Raw genomic sequence first — 19,383 nt, 5'->3', positions numbered from 1 at the left:
CTATCTCTTCAACCCCCACCTTGGGCAATTAGTTTTGGAAGTCAAATAAATCAGAAACTGATTTGCTTGTAAGCACTGCCTGTTTCTGGGTTGTCCAGAACATTTTACTTTAAGGGTTGCAGGCCACGGACTGGTCCGGAGCCTTCTGACAACCCTAGGGCCAGCTGTCCACCCTCTGCCTGATGTCCCGGAGGACTGAGTGTACCTATGATCCCGGACTGCCTGTCAGGTGCAGGGCATAGTGTCTGAAAGTCCTGTCCAGTTTGCTTTTGAATGTTCGTAAGTCACTGGGAGTAAACTCATCTATAAGGTTCAAGAATTTAGGAACCAAGGGTGAAGTTCAGTGGCTTGACATGTCTGCTGTGGCTGAGGTCCTGGGTTTTATCCCTATCGTGGCAAAACAAAAGCCTATGAGTTCTGCTTATTGTGCTCCTTTGTAAGGAAGACAATAAAGAAAGTTTTCTCTGTTTGTTGCAACGCAATATCTCCGTTGTGGTACGTGATGCATACATATGTGTATGACTTTGGGTTCTGAGGTTGCCTCTCATTGTATTGAGAGCTGCCAATTTGGCTCTGAAATCATCTTCATTTTGTGTCTCTTTTTTCCCTTATCTATTCTTCCCCCTTAGAGATCACGATGCTACAACTTAATAAGCATTTTCAACTTGAGTCTTCTTAAAGTTTCTCTTGGGCTGTCAGGGAAAGCCATAGCTTTGTTTTGTTTTAAGGTTCTGCTTTTCGGGATCAAGCCTCGAGGCTGGGAGTTCCTGTGGCATTACTCTCTGCCAGAGTGTTCGCTTGCAGTTTGCATCAGGTCTGCGTGGAGCCCGGCCACCCTGTGCTGCTCAGCTCAGAGCAAAGAGTGAGAGACCAGCCCCTTAAATGAGGACATGTCCCTTTTAAGCTGTTTGGGAAAATAACATACTTCTTTAGTATTGTTTTTCGATAATTTGCCTTTTTTTTAAATCTGTTTTTAGAAGAAGCTGTCTTCCTTGTTGGAGATTGCTCAGCATCTGTTGGCGCACAGTATGTTCTCCCGGCTCACCTTCTGCCAGGAATTATGGAAAGCACAGGTAAATTTGAAGCTCTTTTACTTGGGATTTTTTTTTAAAGCAGTGTTCTGTTGGTTTGGGTCCATGAGTTTCCTTAGGAATGTGGCCAAACATCTCACTAATTAAAGAGCTTGGAAGGAAGGTTCATCCGGTGCTCCTGAGACCGGAAGTAGTGCTTCAATATTGTATGTCAGTTTCTACCCTTCATTAGCGGTATTTATTAGAATAGAGTACACAGCTACCTGTAACCCCAACCCTTGAAAGATACAGGCAGGAGGATCTGTGAGTTCACAGCCAGCCTGATCTACGTAGAGAGTTCCAGCACAGCCTGAGCCACATAGTGAGACCCTATCTCCCACCAAAAAGATAGAACAGAGCATAGTATACCTAGGAAGTCAGCGTGATTCTCTTGGGTATACTATTATGAAGGCTCTTCGAGAGAACATATACTTCTTTTTAAAAAGACATTTATTTATTTATTTATTCATTTATTTATTTATTTATTATGTATACAGTATATCTGCAGCCTAGAAGAGGGCACCGTATCTCACTACGGATGGTTGTAAGTCTCCATGTGGTTCCTGGGAATTGAACTCAAGACCCTTTGGAAGAGTAGGCAGTTCTTTTAACCGTTGAGCCATCTCTCCAGCCCTGAGAATACACACACACACACACACACACACACACATACACATACACACAAACTAACTAGCACTGTCACAATCAATCAGTTTGCTGAGACACAATTTTTTACATTGTGGATCTTCTACTTACAAACCGAAACATAAAGAACTCCACTTTCACAGTTAGTTTTGTTTTGTTTTTTTGTTTTTCGAGTCAGGGTTTCCCTTTGTAACAGTCCTAACTGTCCTGGAGCTGGCTCTTGTAGACCAGGCTGGTTTCGAACTCACAGGGATTCACCTGCCTCTGCCTTCCGAGTGCTGGGATTAAAGGCGTGTGCTACCACGGCCCAGCCAAGAGAATATATATTTTAAAACTACACTAATAAGAGCTAGGGATGTAGCTCAGATGGTAGGGCTTTTATCTAGCATGTATGAGACTGAATTAGACCCCCAGCTCCTCATAAACTGGGCATAGGGGTACATACCTCTAATCCTAGTGCTTGGGGCATAGATGAGGTCATTCCTGGCTGCATAGTAAGTTCCAGATCAGCCTGGACTAATATGAGACCCTATTAATTATATTAGTAAGCTCTACTTGAAACATTAAAAATATTTTAATATACTGGGGGGGGAGGGTGGCGGCGCACGCCTTTCATCCCAGCACTCAGGAGGCAGAGGCAGGAGGATTTCTGTGAGATTGAGACCAGCCTGGGCTATAAGAGCTAGTTCCAGGACAGGCACCAAAGCTACAGAGAAACCCTGTCTCGAAAAATAAAAAATTGAATCTTTACTGTCCATGTATTTGTATGAGTGTGCTCTTGAGCTATGGCATGTTAGAGATCAGATGACAATTTCCAGGTTGTGAGTTAGAATGTGTAGGGCACAGTGTGTAGAAAGGGTTGGTTGGGAGTGACTTGCTGGGAGAGGTCAGAGCTGTCAGAGCTGGCAGAGGAGAAGCCATGCAGGACAATAAGGGACTTGAATGCTGTTCATACGGGAACCTGTGACATGAGTCCTTTAGGCCATGTTGTGACGCTGTTTTTCCTCAGTGGGCGAATGAGCATAACCTGAGCTCATTTGTAAGAAGATGCAGACGCTGAGGTAATGCTGTTGTATTTTTCAGAACTCTTTGCTGCTTGAAGCTGTGTGGAGTCTCCACGTGCACCATGTTGTGAGCCTACAAGAGCTACTTCAAAGGTAGTTTGTTGTGGGATATTTGAACAAACTGTAAAGACGTGTAGCTGTTTTGCTTTAATAAAGAGCAGCGGGATGGCCAGTAGCTAGTCAGGATAGGATGGGGGGGCTTCTGGTGAGAGAGGGGAACTCAGGGTTGGAATCTAAGTGTGTGGGATTCACTGGCAGGACCATAGGAAGTTGTGTGTACATTATGAAGGAGAGTTAATGAGCCACATGGCAGAATATAGGTTAATATAAGTGGGTCAATTTAAGTTGTAAGAGCTAGTTGGGCCCCAAGAGTTTATAATTAATAAGACGTCTCCGTGTCATTATTTGGGAGCTGGTGGTCCCAAAAGAAAATCCAACAACCGTAGTTAATTAGTCGTCCTGCATCACTTAATATCGCATGGCCTTTCTTTTATTATATAGCTATATTTTTAGGCTGTTTTAAAATTTAATTGCTTTGGGGCTAGAGAGATGGCTCAGAGGTTAAGAGCACTGGCTGCTCTTCCAGAGGTCCTGAGTTTGGTTCCCAGCAACCACATGGTGGCTCACAACCATCTATGAGATCTGGTGCCCTCTTCTGGCCTGCAGGCATATGTGCAGACGGAACATTGTATACATAATAAATAAATGAAAAAATTTAATTGCTTTCATTATTGTGGGGTGGGAGGTGTATTTGCCATGGCACGTGTGTGGCGGTCACAGGAGGAGTCGGTTTCTCCTTCCACCACGTGGATTTGGTGTGTGTGTGTGTGCGCGGGCAATCAGAGGAGGAGTCGGTTTCTCCTTCCACCATGTGGATTTGGTGTGTGTGTGCGCGGGCAATCAGAGGAGGAGTCGGTTTCTCCTTCCACCATGTGGATTTGGTGTGTGTGTGTGCGGGCAATCAGAGGAGGAGTCGGTTTCTCCTTTCATCATGTGGATTCGGTGTGGGGGGGACGTCAAAGTGCCTTTACTTGCCAAGCCAACTGGCCTGATTACATGTCCTTTTTGTTGTTGTTAATTTATATCTTTTATGTATGAGTGCTCTGGTGTATATCTGCAGGCCATAAGAGGACATCAGATCCTATTATTGATGGGTGTGAGCCACCATGTGATTACTGGGAATTGAACTCCGCCGTCTCTCCAGTCCTGATATGTCCTTTTGTTTAGAGAACATTTATTGGGATTAAAGTGTTCATATGCATGTTTTCTTTGTTCATGCCTTGTGATGATTTTTTGTGTATATATGTAAATATACATGCTTGTATGTACACATGTTTGCAGAAACCGAATCAGTGTTAGGTGTTCTCCATTTTGACCCAGGGTCTCACTGAGCTGGGAGCTTCTCAGTTTGGCTAGACCTGCTAGCCAACAGCCCCAGGGGTCGTCTTGTCTCTGTCTCCCCTGCACTGGGCACAGGGAGCAATTCACTGTCTGAGCCATTCTACCTTTGTTTTTCAGCCTCCACGTGGTAGCGCATAACCATTTGTATCTCAGGTTCTGGGAAATAATGCTTTCTGACTTCTGCAGGCAGGGCGTGCACATGGTAGAGTATAAAATACTCTACACATAAAAAGTTTTTTAATGAAATTTAAAATAAAGTCAAACAACTTAAGGTTACTCTCAGTTATATTCCAAGATCAAGACCACCTCTGGGCTACATGAGACCCTGTCTCAGAGAACGCAACGAAAACATTAACTAACTAAAGAGATGTCCAGCTAAACATGGTTGATCTGTGTAATGATACTTATTCCTTTCTGAAATCACCTTGGGAGCCTGACTTTATTAGTCCGTGTGCGGGTGCGCATGTGCCAAAGACTTGTATGGGACTCCTCTCACCGTGTGGCTTTCCAGTTGAACTTGGGCTGTCAGGCTTGGTGGCAAGTGTCTTTCCCTTATTTGCCAACCCAGATAAGGAACTTTTATGACAAGACATAACCTGATAGAGATGGAATAGCTCAGAAGATGATACAGTCAAGCACATGGACCAGCAGTAAGATAGTTTGCAAGCTTGAAGATCTGTCCAGAACCAGCAGCGGGGGTGAAAGACAGCCATCTAGGCTGCTTTCTTTATTCATTTTTTTTTTATTTTTTATTTTTTATTTTTTATTTTTTTTTTGGTTTTTCGAGACAGGGTATCTCTGTAGCTTTGGAGCCTGTCCTGGAACTAGCTCTTGTAGACCAGGTTGGCCTCGAACTCACAGAGATCCGCCTGCCTCTGCCTCCCGAGTGCTGGGATTAAAGGCGTGCGCCACCGCCGCCCGGCTTGCTTTCTTTATTCATAAAAGCATGAGTATTGAAAGCATTTATACCTCAGGAGGCTGGGTGAAAAAGTCTCAGAAAGGCCTGGTTGCAAGATCATTGAAGTATTTGGAACCTCAGCCCCTTCTAGTCCATAAGAAGGCTGGAGGCCTAGCATGGGACATCAAACACAGTTGAAATGTCATGAAACCAGTGGCACTGTGACAAAAGTTCCCAGAATTTTCTCAAAAAGTTTTTCCCTTATATCAAAGGAAGAAAAATCAGGGTGAATCCAAGAAAAGTTAAAGTGGAAGTATAAAAAGATGAGAAGAGGGGCTGGAGAGATGGCTCAGTGGTTAAGAGCATTGCCTACTCTTCCAAAGGTCCTGAGTTCAATTCCCAGCAACCACATGGTGGCTCACAACCATCTGTAATGGGGTCTGCTGCCCTCTTCTGGCCTGCAGACATACACACAGAATAGTGTATACATAATAATAAATAAATATTTTTTTTTTTTAAAAAAAAAGATGAGAAGAGCCGGGCAATGGTGGCACACCCTTTTAATCCTAGCGCTTGGGAGGCAGAGGCAGGGGGCTCTCAGATTTAAAGGCCTGGGCTACAAAATGAGTTAAGGACATCCAGGGCTACACAGAGAAACTCTGTCTCGGGGGTGGGTGGGAGGGCGAAGATAAGAAAAGTTGTTTTTAGGATCTTGAAGTAGGAAGACCTAAATATGACAAAGCTCAGAGGCTAGAAAAGATTAATAAACTTAATTCCATGGAGAGCACTTCTCCTAGTCTATTCACACCAGGACATCAAAATCTACAAAGAAAAAAGTAGACAGGGTTAAAGGTCAAATGCACATTTTGATAATTATTGGTAGAGACTTGCGTAGTCCTCTTGGTACTAGATAGAATAAGTTAAATTAGCAGTGCAAAGCTGGGTGTGATGGCACAAGCCTTTAATACCAGAACCCAAGAGGCAGAGGCAGAGGAAAGGATTTCTGTGAGTTCAAGGCTAGCCTGGTCTACACAGAGAGTTCCAGGCTAGCCAGGGTAGCACAGTGAAATCCCAGCTTGAAAAAACAAAACAAAGCAGTGCTATAGCGTACAAACATGGCAAAACACAGTAAGATAATCACCCTGAAATACTCTGCCAGGGAGAGCACTCATAAGTACAGAAACAGAGGTTTGGGGGGGTAGCTCAGTTGGTAGAGTACTTGCCCTCCATGCCCAAAGCCCCCAGATTCAATTCCTAGCACCACCAGATGTAGTGGCATACAGCCATAATCCTGATACTGGGAGGTTGAAGCAGAAAGATCAGAGTTCAAGGCCAACCCCAGCTACAAAGTGCATGTAGTCTGGGCTGTATAAGACCCTGTTTCAAAAAGAAAGAGGAAAAAAAAACAAGTGCACAGAATTTCTGAACTAGAGCAGAAAGTGCAGGTCCTAACAGGAGTTAGAATAAACGTAAAAGAGTTGAAATCATTCAAAATAGGTTCTCTACCAGCAAAGCATTGTTGTTGTTGTGGTTGGGGGACCGGATAGGGGATGAACCTGTTAGTGATTATTTCATTGTCACTGAGCTACTTTTTAATTCCATTATTTATTTATTTTTATTATTTTTTGTTAGCTCTTACATCTTAAATTAACCCATTTCTATTAATTTGTGTATTGCCATGAGGCTGTGGCTCACGGGTGAGGTTCTGACGTCTTTCTTCTTTGACAGCTACATGGCATCATTCTTACCAGCTAATATTTCCAACCTTGGTTTTTTTGTGTCCTCAGCCATCCTGACATGCAGACCATGACCACATGGCTCTTCAGGAACCTCTGTGCTCTGTGTGAAGAGATAGAAATGCCAAGCCCATCCTCTGACGCCACTAAAGCCATGCTTTCTGGTATGTTCATAGCAGGCGGGTCCCTGGGGACAATTACTCTTCTTGACCCTGCGGTCTAAAGCAGTCTTCCCATTCCTGTGGCCCTAGGGCCTAGCCTGAGATAACTCAGCAGGTCAACCATGGACGTCTGTTTTCCTGAGTGGCAGGAGCTGGATTTTCCCTTGGGTAGCCCCAGCTCCTTCTGCTGTGTCAGTGATAGATTGTACTGCCAGCGGATGTAACACCAACTCAGATGAGAAGCATTAGCTCTGGACAGGCAGCTGGTGGGTTTCTTTGCTCTGCTTTGTTTTTTGAGACAGGGCTTACTGTGTAGCTCTAGCTGGCCTGGAACTTCTTATGTAGAACAGGCTGGACTCAAACTCAGGCATATACCTGCTTATTCTGATCTTTAAAATTCTGAATCAGCTAGGTGTGGTGGCTCATTTCTTTCATCCCAGCCATCCAGAAGCAGAGGCAGGCAAATCTCTATGAGATCAAAGCCAGCCTGTCATATAGAGGGAGCTTTAGGACAGCCAAGGCTACATAGTGAGACCCTCTTTCAACCCCATCCCAAATATAAAATTATGAATCAGTTTTGTTTTTCTCATTCCTCAGAATGTGATACTTTTGTTGGATGGTGGTTTAGAGTTTAATTCCAGTTACTCCGGCTGGGTTGGTGGGACTGAGATTGAAGTTGATTAGGTAATTTAGCAAGACACCAGTCTCAAAGAAAAAAAATGCATTTTCCGGGTCCTTCAGTTGATGGTGAACAGCTAGAATGGCCTGAAACTCACTGTCCTGGGCTGGAGAGATGGCTCAGTGGTTAACTGTTCTTCCAGAGGACCTGGGTTTGATTCCTAGTTCATAACATCAGTAGGTCCAGTCCAGGACATCCGACACCCTCTTCTTTTGGCCTCTGTGGGCGGTGAGGTCACCTGGTGTACCTATGTCAGTGCAGGCGAAGCACTCATGCACATAAAATAAAAATAAAATGTGAGAAATCCTTATCGTAAACGTGACTTTTTTAAGTAGCTGGACAAAGGCTTGTGCTTCAGTCACGTGGGCAGTGGCAGCCGTGGGAGTTCACCTAGGGCCGGGTGCTCTGCTGGAGAGCAGCTCCCTGCTCTGTGCCCACATGAACTCCCTGGAGGTCGGGCGTCTGTGAGTCACTGCTGTTTGGAGACCATCATGCTTATAAATTACTCTGCGTCTTTTGTTTTTAATCTCGCAGGTTTTGTGCAACTGTTGGTTTCAAGCGCATTTCCGCAAAGCTCAGAACCAAGACTTGGGGAGCCTGAAAAGATGACCCGGGTAGGAAAGAAAAACAAGACTGGAAGAGAATTAGACTTTTTTTGGCGGGGGAGGGTGTGTGTGTGTGTGTGTGTGTGTGCGCGCGCGTGTGTGCTATTTGTGTTTTTCAAGACAGGGTTACGCTGCATAACCCTGACTATTCATGAACTCACTGTACCAGGCTGGCCTCAAACTCAGTGATCCTCCTGCCTCTGCCTCCCGAATGCTGGGATCAGAGGCGTGTGCCACCACACCCAGCTTAATCTTGACCGTCGGATCTTCCTAATTCTACCTCCCAAGCCTGTTGGAATAAATTCTGACTACACCACCATTCAACTTTGCATTATGCTGCGACAAAGACTTGTCTCTTTTTAAAGATAATATGCCCATATGCCTGCCTGCTTTCACTTTCTCTCTCTCTCTCTCTCTCTCTCTCTCTCTCTCTCTCTCTCTCTCTCTCTCTCTCTCTCTCACACACACACACACACACACACTCAGCAGAATTTACCTGCATTGTTAAGAGAATGAAGAAGAAAGAGTGGGAAGGGTTCCAAGGGAAGAATATGTTTCGGAACTTTCTTATTTTGCTTCAAGCTAACAAGACATTCTCTTGTGTATTGCCAGCACGAGACTGCTTGAAAATTCCTGAGAGAATTTTCTTTCTGTTGGCAGGTTGCTACTGATGTCCTGCAGAGAATGCTGACTTGTAAGTTTCTGTGCTGAGCCCCAGGCTATAACTGACTAATTTGCTTAAGAGCCATTCTAGCAGGTTCCAGTCTTTCCATCTGAAGCCACTCACCTCTGCTTCACTGCCTCCAGAGGCCCTGTTTATGTCATATATGTAGTGTGAACGCCCTTCTTTCTTTTGCTCTGGCTCTCAGTTCTTCCTCATGACCCCACGTTTAATTTATTTTTGATTAATGTTTATTTATTTATTTTGAGACAGGGTCTGACTTTGTAGCTCTGACTGGCCTGAAACTCTCTATGTAGATTAGGCTGGCCTCGAACTCAGAGAGATCAATCTACATTTGTCTCCTGAGTCCTAGGATTAAAGGCATGCAACACATTGCGCAGCTAACTTTTTCAATTATTATCCTTATTATATTTACTATCTATCTATCTATCTATCTATCTATCTATCTATCTATAGGTGTTGGGGGAGGCTGCTTGTTTGTTCCTGGCTACCCAGACCCGGAATAGTTACACAAAACTGTATTAATTAAAACACTGTTTGGCCAATAGCTTAAGCATATTTCTGTCATACTTTTATATACTAAACTAACCCTTCTCTATTAATCTGTGCATCACCACAAGGTCGTGGCCTACCAGCAAAGTTTCGGCAGGCTCCAGGGCAGGCATCTGTCCCCAGTGGTGACAGCGCATGGCTTCTCACTGACTCCGCCTTCTTTCTCCCAGCATTCAGTTTAGTTTTCCCACCTAGTTGGACTTCCCACAGCATATGGTTAGTCTACCTGCGTATATCACTATGCAGCATGTGTTCCTAGTGCTTACAGAGGCCAGAGCAGGGTATTACTTCCTCTGAAAGTAGAGTTACAGACAGTTATGAACTGCCATGCGGTGCTGGGAACTAAACCTGGGTTCTCTGAAGAGCAGCTTAACTGCTGAGCTCTTTCCCGGCCCCACATTTGCAGAATACTAACCTGGCATGTTCAATTCATAGCACCACCGCGTACAGCATTTACATTCTACATGTTCTCCTGAACTTTAAGCTTGCAGGTGTCGGTGTCTGATAGCACTTAGGTGCTTGGTGGACCTGGTATCATCCGAGGAGATTCTGGACCTTCAGAGACCCATGGCAGAAATTGGTCTGCTGTCTGAGAGTGCTCGGGGTGACACAGGACAGGCCGTGGGGCTGATGCTTGTTTTCTATCCTGTGTTCTGTTGTCAGTTGCACTTGATACCCTGGACGCTGATCCACAGGTGACGTCGGCTTACCAGGCAGCAAGGGGCTGGTATGTCTGCGAGGCCTGCTACTGTTCATGTGAACTGTATGCTTGCTTCGCTGGGAAGCATGGCTTCTTTGTGTGTGTGTGTGTGTGTGTGTATGTGTGTGTATGGTTTTTGAGACAGGGTTTCTCTGTAGCTTTGGAGCCTGTCCTGGAACTAGCTCTTGTAGACCAGGCTGGCCTTGAACTCACAGAGATTCACCTGCCTCTGCCTCCCAAGTGCTGGGATTAAAAGCGTGCGCCACCACCGCCCGGCGAAGCCTGGCTTCTTAAACGCGGCAGAGGTAGCAGTAGCCTGCTGGGTACTACCTGCCACTTGACAGCTTTGGGGGAGATCGTTGCCAAAGCACCGGGAGGTCTGTCCAGCCTTCTCTGAGATGGGGCAAGAGAGCCCTTCTTATTGTGAATCCTGTTTAACCTCCAGATCTCTAAGGTGTGAGATCCTTCAGCCCCTCTTTTCTGTCATATGCCCAGTGTGACCACCCCCTCCACGTGTCTGTCTTCAGCTTTGGCATGCAGCACTAATCTGTATCTAACCTGACTGCTTCTGGACTCTTGACACCCTCAGATAATTCTCCTTTCTCTTGTTGAAACTACATATCCCTGCGTTCATTTGCTACCCGTGGCTGTGTGGCCTGGCGGAGAAAGTGCCTCCCTGGCTTGAAGGTGGGTGCTCCAGGCGAGGGGCCGTGCTTCCTCCTTGGGCACCCCTTATGCTGTTTGTAGGTTGAGTGCATACTCTGGACATGTATGCTGTGGTGTGATTGCAGTGGAGTCTCAGAAGAGGTTCTTCAGCTACACTCTAACCCAGATTCTGACTCACAAACCCGTGCTGAAAGGTAGGTCACCGTGCGGTGTCTGCAGTCCCCTGCACACTCTGGGCTCTCTTCCTCTATACTTTGGGGAAACTCTGATAGAGATACCAGTGATCCTTAGGCAGATTTGTGGCTCTGAGCCCTGTGGGTTAAATAGAGCACTTTAAGACTCTTTGAGATAATGACAGTTTACCCCAGAGCCTGACAGCCTTGTTGTCTGGAACCAAAATTCCTCTGATACTGAAGGGTGACCTCAGTTAACAAAGGAAATGACAGTGTCTGCAATAGTTGGGCAAAAAAAAAAAAAAAAAAAAAAAAAAAAAAATTAAAGCAGGGTTGTCTTTTCACATTGGAAAAAACTTTTTTTATTTTGTTTCACATTTTAAAAAATGAGTTTTTGTTTGGTTACTTCTGTTTTGTAGTAAACTCTGACTTGAAGTTTGTTTTTCCTGCGCAGTGTCTGACGCCATTCAAATGCAGAAGGAGTGGAGCTTTGCAAAGACTTGTCCTGCGTTCACCGCTCTGTACTGCCGGGTGAGTGTGGTGTCCGCTCCCTGCACGGGGATTTCAGGTTTAAGACCTGATCAGACTGGTTCCTGTGAACACTGCCCCTGTGAAGGAGGTTCAGGAGTACCCAGCAGGCACAACTGTCCTGTCAGGATTGCGGTTCAGGATCAGGAGGCTGACCTTGTCCTTGGGCAGATAAGGATGCTTCCAGCCAGTGCTGACCACTACAGAGAGGAGAAATATGGCAGCCACTGTTGAGGCTCCTCCCCGAGTCTGCACTTCTCCGGTGCTGCAGTGGATGGGCTAGAGCGAGCAGATGGGCCGGTTGCCTCTCTGAAGGAGCTAGGGCTGGTATTTCAGGTCTTGGTGATGCTTGGTCCAGAGGAGTCAGTTGGCCGTTTGCAGGAAGTCCTGGAGACGCAGGAGGTGAACTGGCAGTATGTGCTCTCCTGTCTGTCTACACTGGTTGTCTGCTTTCCTGAGGCACAGCAGCTTTTTAAAGGTACATGTTCTTGGGAGCCCCATGATGCTTTGAGCACACGTATGTGTGATTTGCATGCTGTCAGTTGAATCCCAATGAGTAGAGGCTTAACACATTAGTGATGCCCTTCACTTACTTAGGACTTAATAGAACCTTGTCCGTCTGTCTGACTGTTGATGTTAGTGCTACTTCTGTGAGTCTGAGGCAGTTTGTATCCAGCATGGGCCTGACTGGCCATCTAAAGCTCGTGTTTGGGTGTGTACATCCCCCCCAGCTCAAGATACTCGAATTTTGTGAGTGGACTAAGCTGCCCTCACCGCCTTCTTTCTGACGATGTCATAATCTCGCAGACTGGGTGGCCTCTTTGATGGCCCATGCCTTTGAAAGCTACCACCTGGACAGCATAGTCACTGCATTCCTGGTTGTGCGTCAGGCTACTCTGGAAGGCCCCTTTGTGTTCCCATCCTATACAGACTGGTTCAAGGTGAGTCACTGGGGACGTGGGTTATGACAAACTGATATTCCAGAGGGCTGAGGGGAGGGGCTCTTGGCATCCCGTGCTGTGTTCTCTGTGATAAAGGGGTCAGTTTGGCGAGCCTGGTCAAGATAGACCCTAGAAGTGTTCTACTAAGCTCTGCTCACAGCCCAGAGGCTCTGCATTCGTCCTGGAGGAATTACCTGATTGTTGGCCTCTCTTTTTCTGAAACTTTCTAAGATGGGAAACTGTTCGGCAGAGTAGAAGCAGTGGCTGTTTCTTTGTGCCTCTTTCTCCCGTGAAAGTTCTGAGACATGTGCCTCTTCCTTGCATGACTCCCATCCCCCCCTCTTCTGCTTTTGGCTGCATCCCCGTGTTTTTGTCTGTACTGTGCTGCTGAGCCTGAGAGCGATCAGTCTTACCTTGGGAGGACTTTGAAACTATGGATCTCGGGTCATCCCAGGCCTGCTGAGTCTGTGCTCCCAAGGTAAAGTCTGGAGCGAGATCCTTGGCCAGATGGTGTGAGTGCAGGTTTAGGCCAGGGTGGGGTAAGTGTGTGTGAGACTGTGTGTATGACTGTGTATGTATGTGTGTGACTGTGAGTGTGTATGACTGTGTGTATCTATGAGTGTGTGTGTGTGACTGTGTGTATGACTGTATGTGTGTGTGACTGTGTATGACTGTATGTGTGTGTGACTGTGTATGACTGTATGTGTGTGTGACTGTGTATGACTGTATGTGTGTGTGACTGTGTATGACTGTATGTGTGTGTGACTGTGTATGACTGTATGTGTGTGTGACTGTGTGTGACTGTATGTGTGTGTGACTGTGTGTGACTGTATGTGTGTGTGACTGTGTATGACTGTATGTGTGTGTGACTGTGTATGACTGTATGTGTGTGTGACTGTGTATGACTGTATGTGTGTGTGACTGTGTGTATGACTGTATGTGTGTGTGACTGTGTATGACTGTATGTGTGTGTGACTGTGTATGACTGTATGTGTGTGTGACTGTGTATGTATGTGTGACTGTGAGTGTATATGACTGTGAGTGTGTATGACTGTGTGTGTGTGTATGACTCGTGTGTGTGTGTGTGTGTGTGTGTGTGTAAGCGTGCAGTGCTTTCCACCATGGGTTCCAGGAATCAAACTCAGGTTGTCAAGTTTGCACAGCAAACACTTAGCTGCTGAGACATCTTGCCAGCCCTAAATTAACCATTTGTTTATTTAATTATTTTTATTTATTAGCAAATAATGATGATTATCATTTTGAGACAGGGTCTCTCTGTGTAGCTTTGGCTAGCCTGGAACTCACTATATAGAACAGACTAACCTCCAACTCTCAGAGATCTGGCTATCTATGCCTCCCGAGGGATTAAAGGCATGCGCCACCACCGCCCAGCTATAACTTTTATTTTTATTTCAGTTTTTATTTCTTTTGGGCAGATGGGTACACACATGGCCCAGCATACATGTTGAGACCAAAGAACAGCACACGGGATTCCATTTTCTCCTGCTGTGTGGGATCCAGGGTTGACCTCAGATCATCAGACTGAACCATTTCACAGGTTCATTAAGAAAAAGATACAATTTAAAAACGGGCCCAACTCACTTGTAATGTTGGTTGCATTTTTGTTGACTCTATTTGTATGTTTTGAATTCCTGTTTTACTATATCTCATCTGTGGTGTGTGTCTGTCCATCTGTCTGTGTATATATGTACATGCACATAAATGGTAGGCATGTGGAGATCAGATCATGGCTCTCCGGGGTCTCTGCCACTTTTGAGGCAGTTAGACCTGGGCGGGTGGAGCCTGAAAATGGAGTGGAGTAGTCTTAATGCAATAGCTAACTTTACTCAGAGCCTTAGACAGTTTATACCCTGAGGCTTAAGAAGTCACGGGAGTGAGGCTTTGTGTAACCACAGGACAAGCTGCAAAACGTGGACAAGGAGAAAACATGTTTTTCCGTAGAGGCATAGAAACAGATAACAAAGGCCAGTTGTAATGAATTATTAAAGTAAGCCCACTCTTGTCTGCTCTGCCTGGGAGCACATGAGTGCACATTCCAAGAACAATCCCATGCTTATGAAGGAGCTAAGGTCGCAGAGATTCTTGTCTTGTTTTCTTGTAAGCCCTTGCAGTTCTCACATGAGTCCATTCTTTTTTGCGGGGGGGTAGGAGGGGGAGGTTTTCGAGACATGGTTTCTCTGTAGTTTTAAAGCCTGCTCTGTAGCTTTAGAGTCTGTCTTGGAGCTTGCTTTGTAGACCATGCTTGCCTCAAACTCACAGAGATTCACCTGTCTTTGCCTCCTGAGTGCTGGGATTAAAGGCGCGTGCCGCCACCACCATCTGACTGAATGGTGCTTAGTGTTTGCAGTCTAACACGAGAAAGAAGTGTCTGTTCTTGACAACATGTCAGCTTCCCCAGATCCACTGCAAGGCTTCAGTTCACTTGCCGTTCAGTGTTTGGTCCCAAACGTGCATCGCCCGTGGCCAGCACAGCAGGGGTTTGTGTGAGACACGCATTGCCCATCGCCAGCACAGCAGGAGTTTGTGTGGCTTGGGGGGGGGGGTTGGCAGTTCTCACATGTGGACATTCTCTTTGCAAGCTCTTGTATGACAAACCCAGCATGATGATTGACTTGAAGTCTCTGCTCCCTCACCATGTGCCTCAGCCCTATCCTATCCCAGTATCTATAGTAGCGGGGCTGCCTCCGGCTCGACCCTTCTTCTGTGACCTCAGTGTCTTTGGTCAGGGTCAGGGGGCAGCACTTTGGATCTTTTCCTTGGCTGCCTATCATGTAATAACATTTCTGATTTTGGTGAGTTTGGAGACAGAAATTAATGTGTTTGGCAGAGTCTCAGCTGATGAAATGAATGTATTTGTTGAGAGCCTTAGCCTGGTGGACAGATTGTGCTTCTGATAGTCACAGGGTTCCAATCTTACTATTTTTGTTTGTTTTACTTTGTTTCTTTTGTTAACTGTTTTTGGGACAGGATTTCACGTAACCCAGGCTGGCCTCAGACTCACTATATTGTTGAGGATAAACTTCCCCTTCTCCTTCCTCCTCCACCCCCAGAGTGCTGGAGTCCAGGCTTGCACCACCTCACCTGTTTCTCTAAGGGTTGCTGGGGGATTGAACTCGGGCACTCTGCATGCTTGACAAAGGCTCTACCTACTGAGCTAGCTTTCTTGTTCTCGTTGTTTGTTGTCTTGAGGCAGGATCTCATTCTTAGTACAGTCTGGCCTGGAACTCACTGTGTCTCCCAGTAACAATCCTCCTGTCTCAGCCTCCAGAGTTCTGGAATTAGAGACCCGAGCCCCCACATTCTGTCCAGAGATACTATTATTATTTCCACAGCAGTCGTAGCTTTTCCTCTGATAGACTTGGCCATCTGTCACAGTTTTAAGTCTGAGCCAAAGTTACTTTTCTTTATTTCAGCAGCAGAGTCTTCTCTCGGGGGCAACCATAGCTACCGAGCTCTTTTTAGACAGCACAGCCCACAAGGTGGGCACCTACTGAGCAGTACCTGATGTGGTCTCTCTCTGCAGGAATCCTTTGGGAGCTCACTTGGCTACCACAGCTGCAGCAAGAAGGCCCTGGTCTTCCTCTTCAAGTTCCTGTCTGACCTTGTGCCCTGGGAACCCCCTCGGTACATGCAGGTAAGGAGCCAACAGCTGCATCTTGAGGTGTTCTGCTCATGGTGTCCTATATGCAAGGGTCACACAGCTTCCTGCAGATCACCCTGAGCCAGGACTGGTTTCTGCCCTCCAGCAGACAGTTCATTGATCATTCAATGCCCGGCATTGGTATACAGTGAACCATCCCAGGTACTTAGTAGCACCCACACATCCTCCTCAGGAGAAGCAAGTGTATTCAATCAGTGTGCAATAAAGTACCTGCCGCATAGGCTCTCAGAAGGATGAGTAGGCCCGAGGGGGTCTGGAAAGATGTTTGGGGAAGTGAGTGTAGAAGGTTCTGTTTTTACTTTAATAGACTAATACGGTTTTATGGTATTTGAATTTCTGAGTCCTTCCAGATGTCCTTCCAGAAGACCCGGGTTCAATTCCTAGCACCCACATAGCTGCTCACAACTGGCTATAACTCCAGTTCTAGGGTATCTAATGTTCCCTTCTGGCTTTTGCAGGCACCAGGCACACGCATGATGGGCTGACATACGTGCAGACAAAGCAGCCATACTATTTATTTACTTTTATAAAAAGCAGTGTGGATAGAGAGATCTCCAAACTTACAATGATCATTTCTTTCAGATTTTTTTTAAAGGCTTTGTATAAGTCAACTGTTGGAGCACTTGTGATAGGTTGTGGTGGTGGCCACTATAATCCCAGCGTTTGGGAGGCACAAGTAAGGTCCCTGTCATTTTGAGGGAGATTTGCTCCACAGAGGTTCTGGGACAACCAGGACTGTTTGTGAGACACTGTCTCACAACAAGAAGACAAACAAATCTTGAAGCCAGGATAGTGGCACAGTCCTGCAGACCCAGCGTCTGGGAGGCTAAGGCAGGAGGAGAATTTTAAGTTCTAGGCCAGGCCAGTCGGGGCCCCAAAGCAAGACCCTGTCTCACATTCCCAAAAAGTCTGCAGCTAGGCACAGTGGTATATAGTCTCAGCTACTCAAGAGCCTGGGCATGAGACTCCAGAACCCAGGAGTTCAAATCCATCTTGAGGAACAGTGAAACACTGTCTCAGTGGAGAAAGGAAGGAAGACTTGCTGGTAATATTTTTCTTTTTATCAGCTATCTCCATCCCCGCCCCTCCACCCCCCACTTACCTGGGAGCTGGGTACCAGAAGCTGTTTCACTAAGAAATTTCATTTTCATTCCAAACTGAACGGGGATATGTGAGCAAAGGGAGTGACAGACTCCTGTCATCCTGGGGAACTAGAACTGAACCTGTCCCTGTGCCCCGAATCTAGACCCCTGTCTTTCTTGTGCGCTGTTGTTTGTGGCCAAGCTAACCATTTTTAAGACTGGCATGTGCCAGTATGGATAATAGAGCTGTGACGACCACCGCCACGCATACGCCTGCTGTTGAACTATCTGTCCTGAGCTCCTCCGAGTCCCCCAGCCTCCAGCCCTGAAAAGCCAGTGTGGACAGAGAGCCTTTCCTCCTACTCTGAGTCTAACGAAAGATACAAGGAACGTGAAGTCATTTGTGCAGACCTGCAAGCAAATTCTAGCTGTGTTTCCTTTTCCTTCCTGCCTTTTGAACTTGCATCTTGTTGTTGAGCATGGCGGTCTGGCTCTCGCTGGACTCAGGTTCTTTAAACCCGGCACCTGTGGTCAGTTTAATTTTCTCCCTGGTAGGAAGGGCAGCCTTCTCCTGTGGGTTTGAGACAGATTATCACTGTATACCTGTAACTAGCCTTGAACCTGCTATGTAGACCAGGCTGGCCTTGAACTTGACATGATCTTTGCCATTGCCTACTGAGTGCTGGGATCACAGGTGTGTTATTACCACACCCATCTTCTTGTGGGTTTTGGTTTCAAAAAATTACATGTCTTGTGCCTGCTCGTATTGTCTCTATATTCATTGTCGTGTGCTGCTAATGTCCCGGCGAGAAGCTCTAGGATGTCCTGATGTTGCTGTGCTGTGTTCTCTTGTAGGTGCACATTTTCCACCCACCGCTGGTCCCGAGCAAGTACCACTCCCTCCTTACAGACTACATCTCGTTGGCCAAGACGAGGCTTGTTGACCTCAAGGCAAGTCTGCCCGCTGCTCTAGCCCTGCCCGGGAGTACCCAGTGTGTGTCTGTAGTCACATGTTGTTTTCCCCTTTGAAGGTGTCCGTAGAGAACCTGGGACTCTACGAGGATTTGTCCTCCTCTGGGGATGTTGCTGAGGTAATTAATGTGTACCAGGCTTTTGCTTTTAGGCACCAACTAATTCCCAGATCATGACACAGAGATTCATTATTAGTTTTGAATGCTCGGCCTAGCTTAGGCTCATTTCTGGCTAGCTCTTTTAACTTAAATTAGCCTGTTCCTCTTTATCTACCTTTCGACTCATGGATTTTTCCTTTTCTTTTCTTCTGTATATTTTTCTTTCGTTTCTTCTTATGTCTGCTGCCTGGCTGGCCTTGGGAATCTCCTTTATTCTCTCCTCTCTTTTTCTTCTCCTCTGTCATTCCTTTCAAGCCTTCATTTCTCCTATTTATTCTCTCTGCCTGCCAGCCCCACCCATCCTTTCTCTGCCTAGGCTGTTCAAACTCTTTATTAGATCAATCAGGTGCCTTAGGCAGGCAAGGTGAAACAAACGCAGCATAAACAAGTGTAACAGACCTTTACACAGTTTAAATAATATTCTGAAGCATAAACAAGTGTAACAGACCTTTGCCTAGTTAAAATAATATTCCACAGCTAGGCAGTGGCGGCTCATATCTTTAATCCCAGCACTAGGGAGGCAGAGGCAGGCGGATCTCTGTTAGTTTGAGCCCAGCCTGGTCTACAGAGTGAGTGCCAGGACAGGCTCCAAAGCTACACAGAGAAACACTGTCTCAAAAAAAAAAAAAAAAAAAAAAAAACCCAAAAAATTCCACCACAGTAATGAATATTGGTTGACCCACAGTCTTTGGCTCGCTTGTCTTCTGACTTGAGTGATTTGGCCTCCAGCATCCTCTACTTGGTTCATCTCCAGTGAAGCTGGGTTGCCTATTTTCCTGAGAGCGTTTTGTCTCTACTGTCCCTTGGAGTCTTTGTAGACAACACTAGCAGAGGAGAGTGGCCATGTTCAAAGACAGGCCTGTGCCACAGTGGATTCTCCTCAGGATTTTTTTTTTTAAGATTTATTTATTACGTATACAGTGTTCTGCCTGCATGTATGTCTGCACACCAGAAGAGGGCACCAGATCTCATTACAGATGGTTGTGAG

At 46.1% G+C, this 19,383-nt stretch overlaps 1 protein-coding gene across 1 annotated transcript in view; it reads left to right on the top strand.

Moving 5' to 3' along the window:
- Fanca (FA complementation group A) overlaps positions 1-19,383 on the top strand; it is a 52,941-nt gene that overhangs the window by 2,329 nt on the left and 31,229 nt on the right. Inside the window, exons 4-17 of the mRNA XM_038312758.1 lie at positions 729-862; positions 978-1,073; positions 2,799-2,872; positions 6,866-6,978; positions 8,189-8,268; positions 8,920-8,953; positions 10,157-10,220; positions 10,941-11,053; positions 11,487-11,563; positions 11,897-12,038; positions 12,368-12,501; positions 16,046-16,156; positions 18,121-18,216; positions 18,297-18,356. Coding sequence (XP_038168686.1) covers positions 729-862; positions 978-1,073; positions 2,799-2,872; positions 6,866-6,978; positions 8,189-8,268; positions 8,920-8,953; positions 10,157-10,220; positions 10,941-11,053; positions 11,487-11,563; positions 11,897-12,038; positions 12,368-12,501; positions 16,046-16,156; positions 18,121-18,216; positions 18,297-18,356 — 1,328 coding nt within the window. The remainder of the gene's footprint in view (positions 1-728; positions 863-977; positions 1,074-2,798; positions 2,873-6,865; positions 6,979-8,188; positions 8,269-8,919; positions 8,954-10,156; positions 10,221-10,940; positions 11,054-11,486; positions 11,564-11,896; positions 12,039-12,367; positions 12,502-16,045; positions 16,157-18,120; positions 18,217-18,296; positions 18,357-19,383) is intronic.

Source organism: Arvicola amphibius, chromosome 15, assembly GCF_903992535.2.
Source record: "Arvicola amphibius chromosome 15, mArvAmp1.2, whole genome shotgun sequence".
In the NCBI taxonomy this organism is placed as follows: Eukaryota; Metazoa; Chordata; class Mammalia; order Rodentia; family Cricetidae; genus Arvicola; species Arvicola amphibius.
This window is presented reverse-complemented; position numbering and strand designations above follow the sequence as displayed.